The 14,368-nt window shown below is 48.8% G+C and overlaps 2 protein-coding genes across 12 annotated transcripts in view; one reads left to right on the top strand and one right to left on the bottom strand.

Moving 5' to 3' along the window:
• The window catches only part of LOC138165392 (actin-binding protein IPP), a 23,890-nt gene extending 15,836 nt beyond the window's left edge, over positions 1-8,054 (bottom strand). For 2 of the 3 annotated variants that reach the window (XM_069093689.1, XM_069093691.1), the window contains exons 1-2: positions 7,901-8,054; positions 3,850-4,177 (exon numbers count right to left, since the gene is read on the bottom strand). In XM_069093689.1, the coding sequence (XP_068949790.1) occupies positions 3,850-4,141 (292 nt within the window). In that variant the 5' untranslated portion in view covers positions 4,142-4,177; positions 7,901-8,054. The remainder of the gene's footprint in view (positions 1-3,849; positions 4,178-7,900) is intronic. The other variant, XM_069093690.1, reaches the window with a different exon arrangement.
• A 170-nt stretch (positions 8,055-8,224) lies between these two features.
• LOC138165390 (microtubule-associated serine/threonine-protein kinase 2-like) overlaps positions 8,225-14,368 on the top strand; it is a 201,423-nt gene continuing 195,279 nt past the window's right edge. For all 9 annotated transcript variants that reach the window (XM_069093688.1, XM_069093681.1, XM_069093682.1 and 6 more), the window contains exon 1: positions 8,225-9,461. In XM_069093688.1, the coding sequence (XP_068949789.1) occupies positions 9,381-9,461 (81 nt within the window). In that variant the 5' untranslated portion in view covers positions 8,225-9,380. The remainder of the gene's footprint in view (positions 9,462-14,368) is intronic.

Here is a 14,368-nt window from a genome sequence, read left to right as displayed (position 1 = left end):
CTAGAAGATGAGACTGATGCCTCTTGGATTTTTAAAGGGAGCCTTCCCCACAACTTACTTCCTACTCATCCTGTAGAGAGAGACCCTGCTTTGTATGCATCCGTCTGCCTGATCTCTCTCCACTAGACTGTGAGCTCTTTGAGGGCTGGGGCTGTCTTCTGCCTCTTTTTGTATCCCCAGTGCTAAGCACAGAGCCTGGCCCAGAGTAGGCACTGTGTAAATGTTTGATTGATTGAAGGGCAAAGGAGAGAATGTGCAGAGGTGGAAATGGGCACGGCACTCAGAAGACTGAGCACAATGGTGAGTGGATCATCCAGGCACTGAGCAGATGCCTTTGCAAACAGCACATCAGAGTCAACCAAGCTGCAATGAAAGGATGGCTACCGGCGAACCCAAAGAAGCGTTAGCTGCATGGGGAAAGGCTTTTCATCTGCTCTAGGTCGTGTGCTGGACCCCTTAGGCAGCAGGGCAGGCAGGCTGCTGTCGCCTGAGGACATCTCCTCAGAATCATGTTTTTAAATACAAACAAGAAAACAAATTAAGGAAATTAATTATACAAAATAATTACCAAAGGTGTTGGGGTTTTCCTAAAGGTCATAAACCCCTTGTTGAAAACCTCTGCCATAAAGGATCAGCCCATGACCTGAGAATTTCAGTACCTCATACTCCCAAATCCTTCAAGAATCTGTGACTGCACCAAGGTGGGCAGCCACTCCCCCATCCTCAGGCTCTGGCTGCAGGGACCAGCATAGGCCTGAACCTCTCTACATTTATCTGGACCCCTCTGCCCAGGCCTGGGCCTCAACACAAACCCCCCCCAGTTGGATAGGGCTTACGGAGCCCTCAACAGCCCACATCATTTCTCTACCCCAATGGAGCATCAGAAAATGGCTTCACAGATGCCAGCACCACTGAGCAGGTAGGGACCTCAGGGGCATGCAGCCTGACCACTTGGCTCCTGAATTAAAAGCTCTCCCATCCCTTCCCTCAAGTGGTCTGCCAACTGTGGCATAGGACGAGCTCACTGACTCCCAAGTGACTCGCTGTTCAGGTAGCTGTTCTTACTAAGAGGTATTCAGGGCCTCTCTGCCCCTTCTCCCACTGCCCCTGGTTCTGCCCTCTAGGGCCAAGCATAGCAAGGCTCACCCCTCCCCCATGGGACACCCCTGCTGATATTTGAAGGAGGCTATCATGTTTTTCCTGAGCCTTCTCTTCTCTGAGATGGGCATGGCCAACTCCCTCCATCAGTCCTATGATGGGAACCTGAGGCCCTTCTCTACCCTGGCTGCCCTCCTCTGGACACTCTGCAGCTTATCAATGCCCTTCTGAAACTTTTGTGCCAGGCTTGAGCCTGGTGCTCCTGATGGGTCTGACCAGGGCAGAGGCCAGCAGGACTGAGGTCTCCTTAGCCCTGGACATGCTGCCTCTCTGAATGTAGCTTCAGATTACAATCGCTTTCTTGGCTGCCACCAGACGCTGCTGACCTACATGGAGCCATCGACCCACACTGTTCGGATGATTTGAGGACACTGGGGGGTGGCAAGGCTCTTTGAAATATTTGGGTGATGTGTAGGGGCCCAAAGGGGCCAACCCCAAAGACGGTTTGAAGCCAGAGATGCAGCTTGCCAGGGACTGAGGGGAGAAACCAAGATGCACATCCCTGGGGAGAGCCCTGGCAGCTACAGGGTCCTTCATGGAGCCACAAGGAGAGCTGGCTGGCTAGTCTGTTCTAAAAGCATTTTTAGGAAAAAAATGGGAAGAAGGGCACACGACACCTCCAAGCCTGCAAGTAACCTCAAATTGCTCTGGCCAGCAAAGCACTGAGCTGATCAAGAATCCACAGACCCAGGGACTGTGTGAGTGGCCAGAGGAAAAGGGCCAAGTTGGTCTGGGCCAGGCCAGGCCATGACCTGCAGAGGAACCAGCCCCGGAATGGCACAGGGAAAGGGAACTCCTGGGGAAGCCCTGCTCCCCATCTACACAGGTGAGCCCCCTTTAGGCAATTCTGGTCCCAGAGAGCTCCCTGGCACACTGTGAGATTAAGGACTTGTCCAGGGTCACACAGCCAGGGTATAAGAGTAAGAATTCAGACCTGGGTCTCCCTGGCTTCAAGGCCACTTCTCTGTCCACTATCTCAGGGCTGTCTCAGTTCAATCCCACAAGCATCAATTAAGTGCCTATTGTATACCAGGCATTTGCAAGACACTGGAGATAAAAGGACAAAAACCAAGCAAACAAAAAAAGATTCCACATGAATAAATAAGACTGTGAACAGGAAAATACTGCCAGCCACAGAGATCAAATGCTGGGCTATGAGTCACCAAAGGAAAGAGATCCAGGATGCCTTGCAAATGGCTCCTTGGGCCTCTGTCGCCAAAGCAAAGACTGAGCAGACATGGGGGAGGCTGGTCACAGAAAGCAGGTGGGAATTATCTGTTAGAGCCAACCAAGTACTAAGCATTTAAGTGCCTACTGTGTGCCAAACACCGTGCTAAGCACTATGGATATAAAATAAGCAAAAGACAGTCCCTGCCCTCAAGGAGCTCCCAGTTGAATTGGGGAGACAATAAGCAAACAACTATGTAGAAACGAGCTATAAGAAACCAGATAAAGAGGAAAAAATCAACTGAGGGAGACACTAGAATTTTGAGGGGTTAGGAAAGATTCCTGTAGCAGGTGGGATTTTAGCTGATACCTGAAGGCAGCCAGTGAAGCTGAGAGGTGGAGATGGGGAAGGAGAATGTTCCAGGTATGGGGGGCGGCCAGGGACAAGGCCCAGAGCAGAGGTGGAGGGTGGGAGAAGTTCCAGGGGGGAAGCAAGCCCCACTACCAGACCCCCAATCCCAAAGGCACACAGCACGTCACAAGTGACACAGGTGAAAACAAGATGTAAGAAGGGGGGGAGGGGCCATGGCATTCTGCCTTTCTGTGTGTGTTGGATCCCTCTGGGTTACCTGGCAAAGCCTTCTCAGAATAACTGAAAGAACCGCCACATTTTAGTTAGAATTTAGTGCAAAAAAAAAAAAGATCGATTTTTTTTTTTCCCCCATCCAAGTTCATGTGTTCCCTGAGATCTATATACCCAAAGAACCTCTGGTTTAGAAAAATTCCTGATTGAAATGTTTTCCATGACTGCACAGATCTAATCTATATCAAATTGCTTGTCTTCTCAAGGAGGAGAGCATAGAGGGAGGGAGAGAAAGTGGAACCCCAATATTTAAAAAATGAATATTAAAAATGTTTTACATGTAATTGGAAAAAAAATAAAAGTTAAAAAAGAATAAATAAATAAATAAGAAAAATTCCTGGATCTGTAACAGCTGAAGAGGGAAACTGAGGGATATTTGGGACAAAGTAGGAGATCCCAATGAGAAAACATCTCTCTTGAGGACCTGACCAGAGACCACAGACCTAAAGGCCTTTGGACCCCACCCTCCAGATACAGTCAGTCCACAGTGCTGCAGCATTTCTGACAATGTAACATAACAGCCTTATTTCCTCATTTCCACCAAGGCCAGCTCTCACAGGCCCTCAGAAGTGGGAAAGCTGAAAGAAAAACCCTCCCCCAAAGAACTGTGGGACCTTCAGAACAGAGACCTTCCTGCTTCATCTAAAGATCTCAAGGTACAAGACTCTTCAGTGGAGGACAGGATGATTCTAGCTAAACTCAGCCCTTCCCTAGTGTCCTATCTGGGGACAAAGCAAGCCCCCAAATCAATGCAGCCCCTTCCCTCAGAAACAACCTAAGGAGGGTTAAGAGAGAAGGCAGCAGAAGTGTAGGGAGCCAAACTCAGCATGCCAGCCGGCACCCTGCCCGTCTTCCAGGGCAGCCTGTGCCGTGGGTGTTACCTGTGTAGATGAAATCCAGAAGAGTCTGGAAAATTCCCGCTTCAATGCCCAGGATCTGCACCTCATCTTTGCAGGATTCCTTCATGCCCCCAGTAAAGAGGGCAGCAAAGTAGGGGCTGCTGGCAGCCAGCACCAGCCGGTGCACACGGAACTCAGCCTCTCCCACCTGCAGCTGCACATCGCAGAAATCCTGCCCGCTCCGCATCTCATTAATCTGGGCCAGGATGATCTGGGCATGTCTGTCAGATGAGAAGGTGCTGTCGGCTGCCTTTGGCCCGGCTTCACAAGCCATGGCTGGAGGTGACCTGGCCCCTCAGCTGCTTCCCTGCTGGAAGGAAAGGAAGAGACCCAGGCAGTAAAGAGCTTGCCCCCATGCCCAACAGCTGGCCAGACACACAGCCAGCCCAGAAGCAGCTGAACTATCCTGAGGACAGGCATGGCCCAGGCTACTTGGGGACCACTGCCTGCTGGGAGGTGCCCGGGGTGGGGGGAATAAATATTTATATAGCCCTACTATGTGCCAAGTTCGGTGCTAAGCAATCTACAAATAGCTCCTGTGATCCTCACAACAATCTTGCAAGAGAGGCACTGTTGTTATTCCCATTTTATAGGTGAAGAAACTGGAGCAAACAGAAGTTAAGTGACCTGCCTAGGGTCCCATAGCTAGTAAGTGTCTGAAGCTGGATTGGAACTCAAGTTTTCCTAGGTTCAGCCCCAAGCTCTATCCCCTGTGCCACCTAGCTTTCTTTAATATGACAGAGGGTACCCTGAAGGCTGCACATAATAGCTAATAATAATAATAGCTAACATTTATAAAGAGCTTACTCTATACCACAGCTTTACAATCATCTCATTTGATCATCACAATAACCCTAGGAGGTAGGTACTATTATCCCCATTTTATAGATGAGGAAACTGAGGCAAACAGCAATCAAGTGACTTGTCCAAGGTCACAGAGCTAGTAAGTGTCTGAGGCTAGATTTGAACTCAGGTCTTTCTGAGTCTGGACCTGGCACTCTGTCTACTGAACCACCCAGCCGCCTCTAACACGAGAGATGGAAGATCTAAAGACTGCAAAGGATCTGAGGAGAGGAAAAGCTCTTAGCAGCCTCTGAGTCCAGGTCATCTCTGAGGCGACTTCCCATCAAGAGGGCCTCCAACCTGTACCTGAAGACCTCCAAGGATGGGGAGCTTACTACCTTCCAAGGTAGCCTACCCTACTCTAGCTGTTGCAAAGCTCTTCCTCACCTTGAGGCTAATCTGCCTCTTGGCAGCTCTCCCCCATCCTGCCTGTCCTGGCCTCAGGGGTGAGGCAGAACCAGACTCCTTCCCCCTTAAGACACTTGAGCACAGTTCTCTGTCCAGTCCTGCCTTCTCCTCCCCAGGTGGGACAATCCTGGCTCCTCACAGGATGTGAACTCCAGGCCCTTCCCTGGCCCAGTTGCCCTCCTCTGGACCATCAACGTCCTGGGCAAGATTACCAGGATGTGAGTGAGCCAATCCACTCTCCACACGTCTGACAAACTGACCCTTCAGGCCACTGCACACAGGCCTGAGGTTTGCTGTCCGGTTTGACACCTCTGGCCCCCCCAAAGGCTGCATTTGTCCCTCCTGGTTGAAACAATGGCTCCCATGACATAGCTGACAGGCCACTTGCTACAGGTAATTTCTCTGTCAGCAGATCTGTAGTCTGACAGCAAGTGAGGCAGAGCTGGCCCCACTGGGGACTGAGTCCAGCAGAAAGGGCTCCATGTGCCACCTCAGCTCCCATGTGAAGGGAGGGAGAAGGTTGCTCCTTCTAGGAGCATAAGTTAAATCCTCACAGCTGAGTGGCCTAAGCTGTGCACTATGATCAGGTGAGACAGCTTGAGGGCTGGGCTCTGGGGCCTCCACTCCACAAGAAGGACAGAATAGATTTTTTAAATAATCATTACATACAGACCCTGGGGAATGGGGGAGGTCTTGGTGTACCACAAGCCCAAGTCAACATAAGTGGTATGGCAGCCCAAAATGCTAATGAGACTGGGCTGCATTTTGAGAGGCAGAGCCTCCAGAAGTACAGGCAACCCTCCATTTTCAGCGCTGCTCAGGCCCGATCTATGTGTTTGGTCTGGGCACCCAATGAAGGAAAGACCAAGACAAGCTGTGGCAACCATAACAGAGCAGCGAGGGTTACGCTTATCCAGAGCTATAAGGCCTGCCAAGCATTTTACTGACAAGCTCCCCAGAGGTCAGGGCTAGAATTTTCCCCGTTTTACAGATAAGGAAACTGAGTCTTGGAGAGGTTTAACGACTAGTCCACAGTCACATAATTACTAAATGTCAGAGACAACATCTGAACCCAGGTCCTTCCTGACTCCAAGTTCTGTGGTCAGAGTGCCCATCCTGGAGTTCGGAATACATAAGTTCAAATCCAGCCCCAGACATTTAACAGCTGCTGTATGACCCTGGGCAAGTCACTTAACCTATTTCCCTCAGTTTTGTATTATATAAAATGAGGATAACAGCACGTTATCATGCTTCATGAAATGTGATATTTGTAAAGTACTTTACAAACCTTGGAGAGCTACAGAAATGTGAGCTGCTATAATACTGTTATTAATTTAACATTGTTGTTATTATTATTACACAACAGAGAGCTTAGCCTGGAGAAGGGAAGATTGAGGGAGGCTACATTCAAGTCTTTGAAAGACTAATTTTCAGGAGAGATTAGCCTTCATCTGCTGGGAAGATAGAGGGGAAGGAGGAAGGTACAAGGGACACAGGCAAGATTCAGTCTAATAGCAGGGCAAACTTCCTAACAGTGAGACTGAAAAGGGCTGCTTCAGAAAGTAGTGAACTACCCAATCCCAAAGGCCTGCAAGAAGAAGCCTGGGGTTGTTGTCAAATACAGGCTGCCCTCAATGATGCCCCTGAAAGCCCCTTTAAGAGTTACAAAACGCTTTCCTCATAAACCTCCTGTGAAGGCTCTTCAAGGATTATGATCTCCACTTGTCAGAAAGACATGCTTATGGACTGATTGCCCAAGGGTCAGAGACAGGATCTGAACCAGTCTCCTCTCCCCCTTCTCCTCCACATCCCTGGACTGACATCTTTTCTTCCCTCCTGAGGTACCACCTCTTCCCTAAAGTCTCGACCATCTTCCAGCTGTCCAAGTACTCTGGCAACATTTCTTTTCCATTTCACTGGCCTTAGTGGCTGTATGCTGTAAAACCTCCCCACAACCCATAACCTGAATCCCTGAAAGCAGAGCTGGGGGGCTATTTTTGTTCCCCCAGTGCAAAGTCCAGGTCCTTACCAGCAGCCGACTCTGAGCATCTGTAAAGTATCAGTTCTGGGATCTGGCATTCAATGCCCTCCACAAGCTGCCCACACTTTGGCCCCTAAGAGGTTCTGTGGATGTGAAGCCAGAAGGTTCAAAGCCGGGCTCTGCCACTCACCCTCTGTGACCTTGAGCACTGTCACCTCACCTGCACTCCAGACCTGGCTTCTTATGGTGACTCCTACCACTCTTCCCATTTGGGCAGGCAGGATGGTGCCATGAGAGGCCTGCCCTTCCAGACACAAGTCCCTGTCTGTTAAATGGAGATAACAACGCCAGGGAGGCTCCCCTAATGAAATACTAGCGTGGGGTGGCAAGCGCTGCGTGGCCAGGATCGTTCTCAGCACCAAAGGCGCCCCTCCCCCAGCTGTCAAACCAAGGGCCCCGCCCAGCCAGCTCCGCTCCGTCATCTGGGGGCCGGCCCCACAGGAAGCCGCCCCTGCCCTCAGGGAGCTGCCCGTCGAGAGCCGAGGATGCAGCAAGTTCGGAGGAGCCTGGATCTGGAGCCGACAGGGGCCAGCCCCCTCCGGGGGTGGAAAGGATGAGACCTCTTGTCCCTGGGCTCGCAAGGCACCAGGGCCGGGTAAAGCTACACAGAGTAGGGGCAGTGCCCGGGGGAGGGAGGACCTTCCCGGCGCAGGCAAAGGCCCGGCTGCGGGAGACGGCGCACCTGGCGACCCTGGCTCTTCCGCCTCCCTCCCAGTCCCTCTCTCTGACTCGACGACCTACCTTGGCGGCGACGGCGCTAGTGGCGGGGCCTCATCCCCGCTTCCCACAGTCACCAATACCTACGAGGGCCGGCCCGAGCCTGGCTCTGGCTGCGCACGCAGCTGGGACGGGGGTCGAGCGAGAAGGACCTGCGCGAAGACGAGGCGGGTCACGTGCGTGCACCCCTCCCCCCACTGGGCGGGACTTCGGGGTGCGCAGGCGCCTGCGCGAGCCATTGGGGGCGGGGTCGTCAAGGCGGGGCGTGTTGAGCTTCCCGAGGGAGGGGCTGCAGTTTTTCCTCTGGCTTCAGTGTCTCCCTCTGTAAAGTGAAGACTGTCCATTTAGCGTGATGTCCGCCAAGGATGGGGGCCAGTGTCCGCGCTTTCCTCCTCCGTGACCCCTTCTCCCCCCATCACTTCTGGCCTATTTTCCTCCCCCCTCCCCGTCCAATCCCCCCATTTCACGTGGCTGCTAGAATCAGCATCCTGGGCTGTCAGTGAACGTGCATTTATTAAGTGCTTTCTGTGTGCAAACCTCGGTGCTAAGCGCTGGGGTTACAAAGAGAAAAGCCGGTCCCTGCCCCCCCCCCGGAGTTCACGTGTTAACAGAGAGGACGACACAGGAAAGATTTTAGCTGCGTGTCAGATGAAGAAGGTCCCACAAGCCCTTAGGGACCGCTAGGTATCCCCAAGGGTGGAAATCTAGGCTGGAGTCAGGAAGACCTGAGTTCCGATCCAGCCTCAGACAATTGCCAGCTATATGTGACCCTGGCTGAGTCACTTGACCCGTTTGTGTCAGTTTATTCATCTATAGACTGTGATTTATAATAGCACCTACCTCCCAGGGTGGCCGTGAGAATCAAATGAGATAATTGTGAAGTGCCAGGGGAGCTGTTGTCCTTAGGGTGTAGCAGCAAAGCAAATGGCAATACCTCTGCTTTAGTGATATTTCCACCAATGGGGTATGTGGGGTGCTCGGGGAAGACTAGCCCCTCTGGTGTGAGGGGCTTGCCAAGTCTCTCTCAGGGCTGTACATCCACTTTTGGGCTCCACCTGTCACTCAGTTCTCACCTGTGACACCAAGAAACTGTAGCATGCACAGCAGCCACATTCCGCTAAAACCATCTCAGCAGGTGGTTGAGGGTAACCAATGGACCTCAGACCTGTGGGGGAGTTGGGGGGCGTCTACCCCAAACATATGAAGAATTTCCCCAGTGGAATGGTGGGACATGAACAATTTGTTCTAATGACCATGAAGGCAGCTGAAGCAGGTGTTGTGGCGCTCCTAGAGCTTGGTCAGACATTGAAGAGTCACCAAGGTCAGTCACCCACTGCATCCAGGCCGTTACCAGTCTTCTACACTTGTATCTTCCCACTGAACTTTGATGACTTTGGAAGAGAGAGTGAGGCTGAGGACTCTGGGCACCTCTGCCTCACTTAAATCCAGTTCATACTCAAGTCAAGACATCACCTATGATGTCATCCATCCTCTTCAGAAATGAATGATGAGCAACAACATTTTCACTCATAAAACCCTACCCGTTTTTGATGGTGAGCCATTTCATAGAGCCAAGACTTTATTGGTAAGAGTATTCTGTGCTGGGTTTTCAATAGCTCTGGCTGTATCCCCTGCAGGAGCAGACCCCAGGCCACATCTCCACAGGGACTGCTTCCCAGGAGGATGGGCTGGAAGCCTGGCTAGTCCCAAGGCTCTTGGGTTTGGGGTCCTGGGCTCTCTCCATCAGGGTCTCAGGGAAGATGGTGCCCTGTGATGACTCCTAAGTCTCTTTCAGGGTTCCTGTCTCTTTCACCTAAGCTAGTATGGCTGCCTTGTGTGTGACATTGTTTTATATTGTATATAATAAGCCTGCTCCTATAGGTAGGGAACCACAAACCATCCATCAACAAGTATTAATGAAGCACCTACTGTGTGTCAAGCTCTTTAAAAGAAAGGGGGGAGGAGCGGCTAGGTGGCGCAGTGAGTAAAGTGCAGGTCCCTGAGTCAGGAGGACCTGAGTTCTGCGTGTCTGAGACACTTAACACCCACACAAAAAAACCTAGCTGTGTAACCTTGGGCAAGTTACTTAACCCCAATTGCCCTCCAAAAGGCAAAAAAAAAGAAGAAAGAAAGGGAAAAACATGGTCCCTCCCCTCCAAGTGGTCAGGGGAAGGGTGGGTGCCAGGTACTGTGCCAAGTACATGCAAACATTCTCTCCCATTCTAATGGGAGTGGTGCCATGCAAACAAGTAGGCATATACAAGATCTATACAGAGTAGATGGATGGCAATCTCAAAAGGAAGTCACTAGTGGCGCAAAGGAAGGTCTCCTGCAGAAAACAGAATTGGAGCTGAGGCTGAAGGAAGCCAGGGATTCTAAACAACAGAGGTGAGAAGGGAGAGCCTTCCGGGCCTGGGAGACCCTCCAACAAGCTCCAGTGGCTCCCTATTACTCTTAGCACCAAGAATCAGCTCCTCTGTTTGGCACTGAAAGCCCTTCCCAGCTTGGCCCCAGTTTATCTCCCCAGTCTCGTTATGTTTTCTCCCTTCATGCACACTAGAGTACAACCAAATTCTATGACTAGCTATCCCATAAGACTCTCCATTTGCATCTCTCTCCCTTTGTACTAGCTGCCTCTCCTTCCAGGAAAGCTCCCCCTCCTCCCCTCCCCTTTGAATAATGCCTTGTTTCCCTCAAGGCTCAAGTGATGTGGGATTAGCGGTAGGGGCTGGACTGGATTTGTGATTTCACTGGCACAGGGAACTCCCAGGCAGAAAAGATTCCTCTGCCCATGCAGGTGACATCTTCTAGTTTTGGAGAGTTGACGAGAGCAACAAGAGGTTAAGTGACTTGTCTAAAGTCACACGGTGTATGTCTGAGACTGGCTTGAAACTAGGTCTTCCTGGCTCCTTGATCTATCACGACACATTGGAATTATCAGGGAAGATATTTCCACTCTTTGATCCAGGGACTCCACTGAATGTCTCCAAGGAGATCAATGACAAAAGCAAAGTCTTCATATATACCAAAAAATATGCACGGCAGCACTCTTAGTGTCATCAAGGAGCTGGACACCAAGTTGTCCTTCAGTGGGAGAATGAGCAAATGTGAGCCAGCAACGCAATGGGATATTACTATGCTGTAAGAAACGATGACTAGAATGAACTCAGAGAAGCAAGTATAACATAGAGAAGCACTGATACACCCACGAAGGGCACAGTTGGCCTGCCAACACCTGTTACCACCCCCTCCTCCCTAAGGCTTTCTTATCTCTGGAGATGTAATCAGTTGCAATGATCAGTTACAACAATTAGCTTGCTTTTTTAAACCCAGGGGCAATGCACTGGCACCTCAGGACCACTCTTTTGATACTTTATGGAATTTATGTCAGATGAAAAGTTAGCAGTACAATCATAATAGCTCAGAGACCCTAGTTAGGAAAATTTCTAACATTCAGAGGTTTGGCTCTCTGTCCTAATTTATATTTGTGTTTATTTCTAGCTAGTTCCTTGCTTCTTTATGTTGGAGACAAAAATTAGGGTACAGGAAATATTTAGGTACAGGAAATGAATAGAATATATAACAGAATTTGTTACTGGTCAGGCATGAGAGAGAGGAAGTTAGGGAAAGACCAGAACTTTTGGGGGTAACTTCCCTCAGTCTTCTTTCAGAAGAAGCAAGTACAACCAGTAGTTTCAGCCTGTCTTTAAATCAGGGTCGGGGAGAGAGTGGGACTGGTTATGATGGTGTGTCTTCTATTTTTTCCTTTTAAGTTCTTCCCTTTTCCTGTTACGCCTTGGTCATTGATCCCTTCTGGCTCACTTACTTAAGTCCTGGGTGGGTTTGGGAAGGCTCTTGCTTACTGCTGATGCTTCTCTGCTCCAATTTTTCCTATCTGTATCTTATTTGTACATGATTATTTGCATGTTGTTTCCCCTGTTAGACAACTAGTTCCTTGAGAGCACAGCCTTGTTTATTTTTGCCGTTTGGGGTTTCTCCTGCATGTAGCACAGAACCTAGGACTCATTAGGTGCCTAATAGATGCTTGTTTAATGGCTGATTGACTGAGATAGGAGAGCTGTCTTCAAATATCTGAGGGGCTATCCTGTGGAAGAGAGATCAGTCTTGTTCTGCTGGGCTCTAGAGGACAGAATTAGGAACAATGTGGGGAAGTTTCAGAGACTTATCAAGTCTTTAGTTCAGGATAAACTCCCTAACCAAGAGAACTGACCTGGCAGGTGGTAAGTTCTCCCTCCTTGGAGGTCTTCATGTAGAAGCCAAAGAAAACTCAACGGGAGTTTTGTAGAGCAGATTTTTGTCCAGCTAGGGGTTGACGTGGATGGCCTCAGGAGTCCCTTTTGGTTCTGAGATTCTGTATCTGTCCTCCTCACCATGACTGGCTTAGCAGTGGCCACTTTCCCAATATACTCCCTGTGCTTGGGATGCATGTGATGATGACATGTCCACAGCAGGGTCTAATTGGCATTCTATTCTTTGGTCCTCCTGCCATCTCTTCTACTAGACTTTTAGCTCTGGGGTTGGCCAAGACCTTTCTGTTTTTGTCTGTACCTCCCCCCTGGTCAGGGTCTGCTTAGAACCAGAAAGAGTAACTGAATTGAATTATGAAACAGGAGTCTTTTTCTAAAGAATTCAGAGGTGTTTAACCTTTAGTAATTTTCATAGTCTTTCCTTGAAATGGGAAACTGGAAGTAACTCTATGAAAGGAATCAGAGGGAGCTTCTTCATTGTCACAATGATAACTGAGGCTGGCCATTTTGACATTAGGGCAGAATGTGGGGGTAGGAATCAAAATGTGTTTCATTAATTTCCTATGCCATGCTTTTCCTTGGAGAGAAATATCCCTAGCAATCTTGCTGCTAAATGTTTTCAAATTCATACCTCGGGATTTATTTTTCTTTTGACTTTCCAGTAACTCCACATCATTGTCTAGATAGTAGATGGTCTTCATCTGTTTGGTCTTTCCTGTATGGATGGTCAGACCAAATTTCTTGAGTTAATATAGATCTCTTTCAATGTTCTGGATCTGGAGGCAATCACTTCCAACAGGAACATCTGAAGGACTTTGCCTTCCCTGGGGAATCCCTTTACCAGGAGTTGGGATTTCCTTCCTCACAGTAGCAAACATGTATACCAGACTCAGCCAAAGATGGGGAGTTTTAACCCCATCAAATTCACATCCATGACAGCATTTTTCATTTGTCTCCAAAGTCCTATAACAAAGTACTTTGCTATACCCTGAGGTTGCTTGTACTGGTATAAATACTATCCTCAAGAATTACTATTCTTCTATGCCCAAAAGGCTATAAAATTGTGCATACCCTTTGACCCAGCAATATCACCACTTGGTCTGTATACCAAAGAGATCATTAAAAAGGGAAAAGGACCTACATGTACAAAAATATTTACAGCAACTCTTTTTTTTTTGTTTAAAGCAATAGGGGTTAAGTAACTTGCTCAAGGTTACATGGCCAGGTGTTTCTGGGTGGGTGCTAAGTGTCTGAACCCGGGATTCGATCTCCAGGTCTTCTCAACACTGGAGCCGGTGCTCTTACTCGCTGTGCTACCTGGCCACCCCTATAGCAACTCTTTTTGTGGTGGCAAAGAATTGGAAACTGAGGGGATGTCTATCAGTTGAGGAATGGCTGAACAAGTTGTGGTATATGAATGTAATGGAATATTACTGTTCTATAAAAAATGATGAGCAGGCAAGATTTCAGAAAAAACTGGAAAGACTTATATGAACTGATATTGAGTAAAGTGAGCAGAACCAGGAGAACATTGTACATAATAACTGTGACATTGTGTGATAACTGACTTTGATAGACATAGCTCTTCTCAGCAATTAACAATGATTTAACACAATTTGAAAAGACTCATATTGGAAAATGCTATCCACATCCAGAGAAAGAACTAGAGTTTAAATGCAGATTAAAGCATACTATTTTCTCTCTTTTGTTTTTTCCCTTTCTCATAGTTTTTCCCTTTTGTTCTGATTCTTCTTTCACAAAACAACTAATGTGGAAGTAAGGGGGGGGGGGGAAGAGAGAGAGAGAGAGAGACAGAGAGAGAGAGAGAGAATTACTATTCTGGGGCTTGTAACCTTGAACTGCTGAGTATGAGTTCTGAAGCCCACATAGCTAAGGAGCTAGGTTCCAAAAAAGGACTCTATGTCTGAAGATTAGAAACCTTTCATCTAGGCAGCAGATGAGGAACTTCAAAGCAGCAATGAAAGTTTAGGTACATGATGTGGTCATTGCAAGGTCACATGGTCTCATTTCATGATGGAATCTTAATGGTGTTTAGGTGGCATTGTGTTGAGAGAGTGATAAGGAAGTGGTTTGGAGAAAGAACTTCCTTGTATTGTAAGAGTGAGGTGCAGAAAGGGAAAGTTCCTTGTTTTCTATGTTAGTTGACTAGCCAATGATTTTCCCTGTACCATCCGAAGTAATGATATTTTTCCAGCTACTGCCC

Source organism: Petaurus breviceps, unplaced genomic scaffold, assembly GCF_028583685.1.
Source record: "Petaurus breviceps papuanus isolate PSGF00001 unplaced genomic scaffold, PetGlider_PUasm1.0 208, whole genome shotgun sequence".
NCBI classification, from domain to species: Eukaryota; Metazoa; Chordata; class Mammalia; order Diprotodontia; family Petauridae; genus Petaurus; species Petaurus breviceps.
Note: the sequence above shows the minus strand (reverse complement) of the source record. Positions and strands in the feature narration are given on the sequence as shown.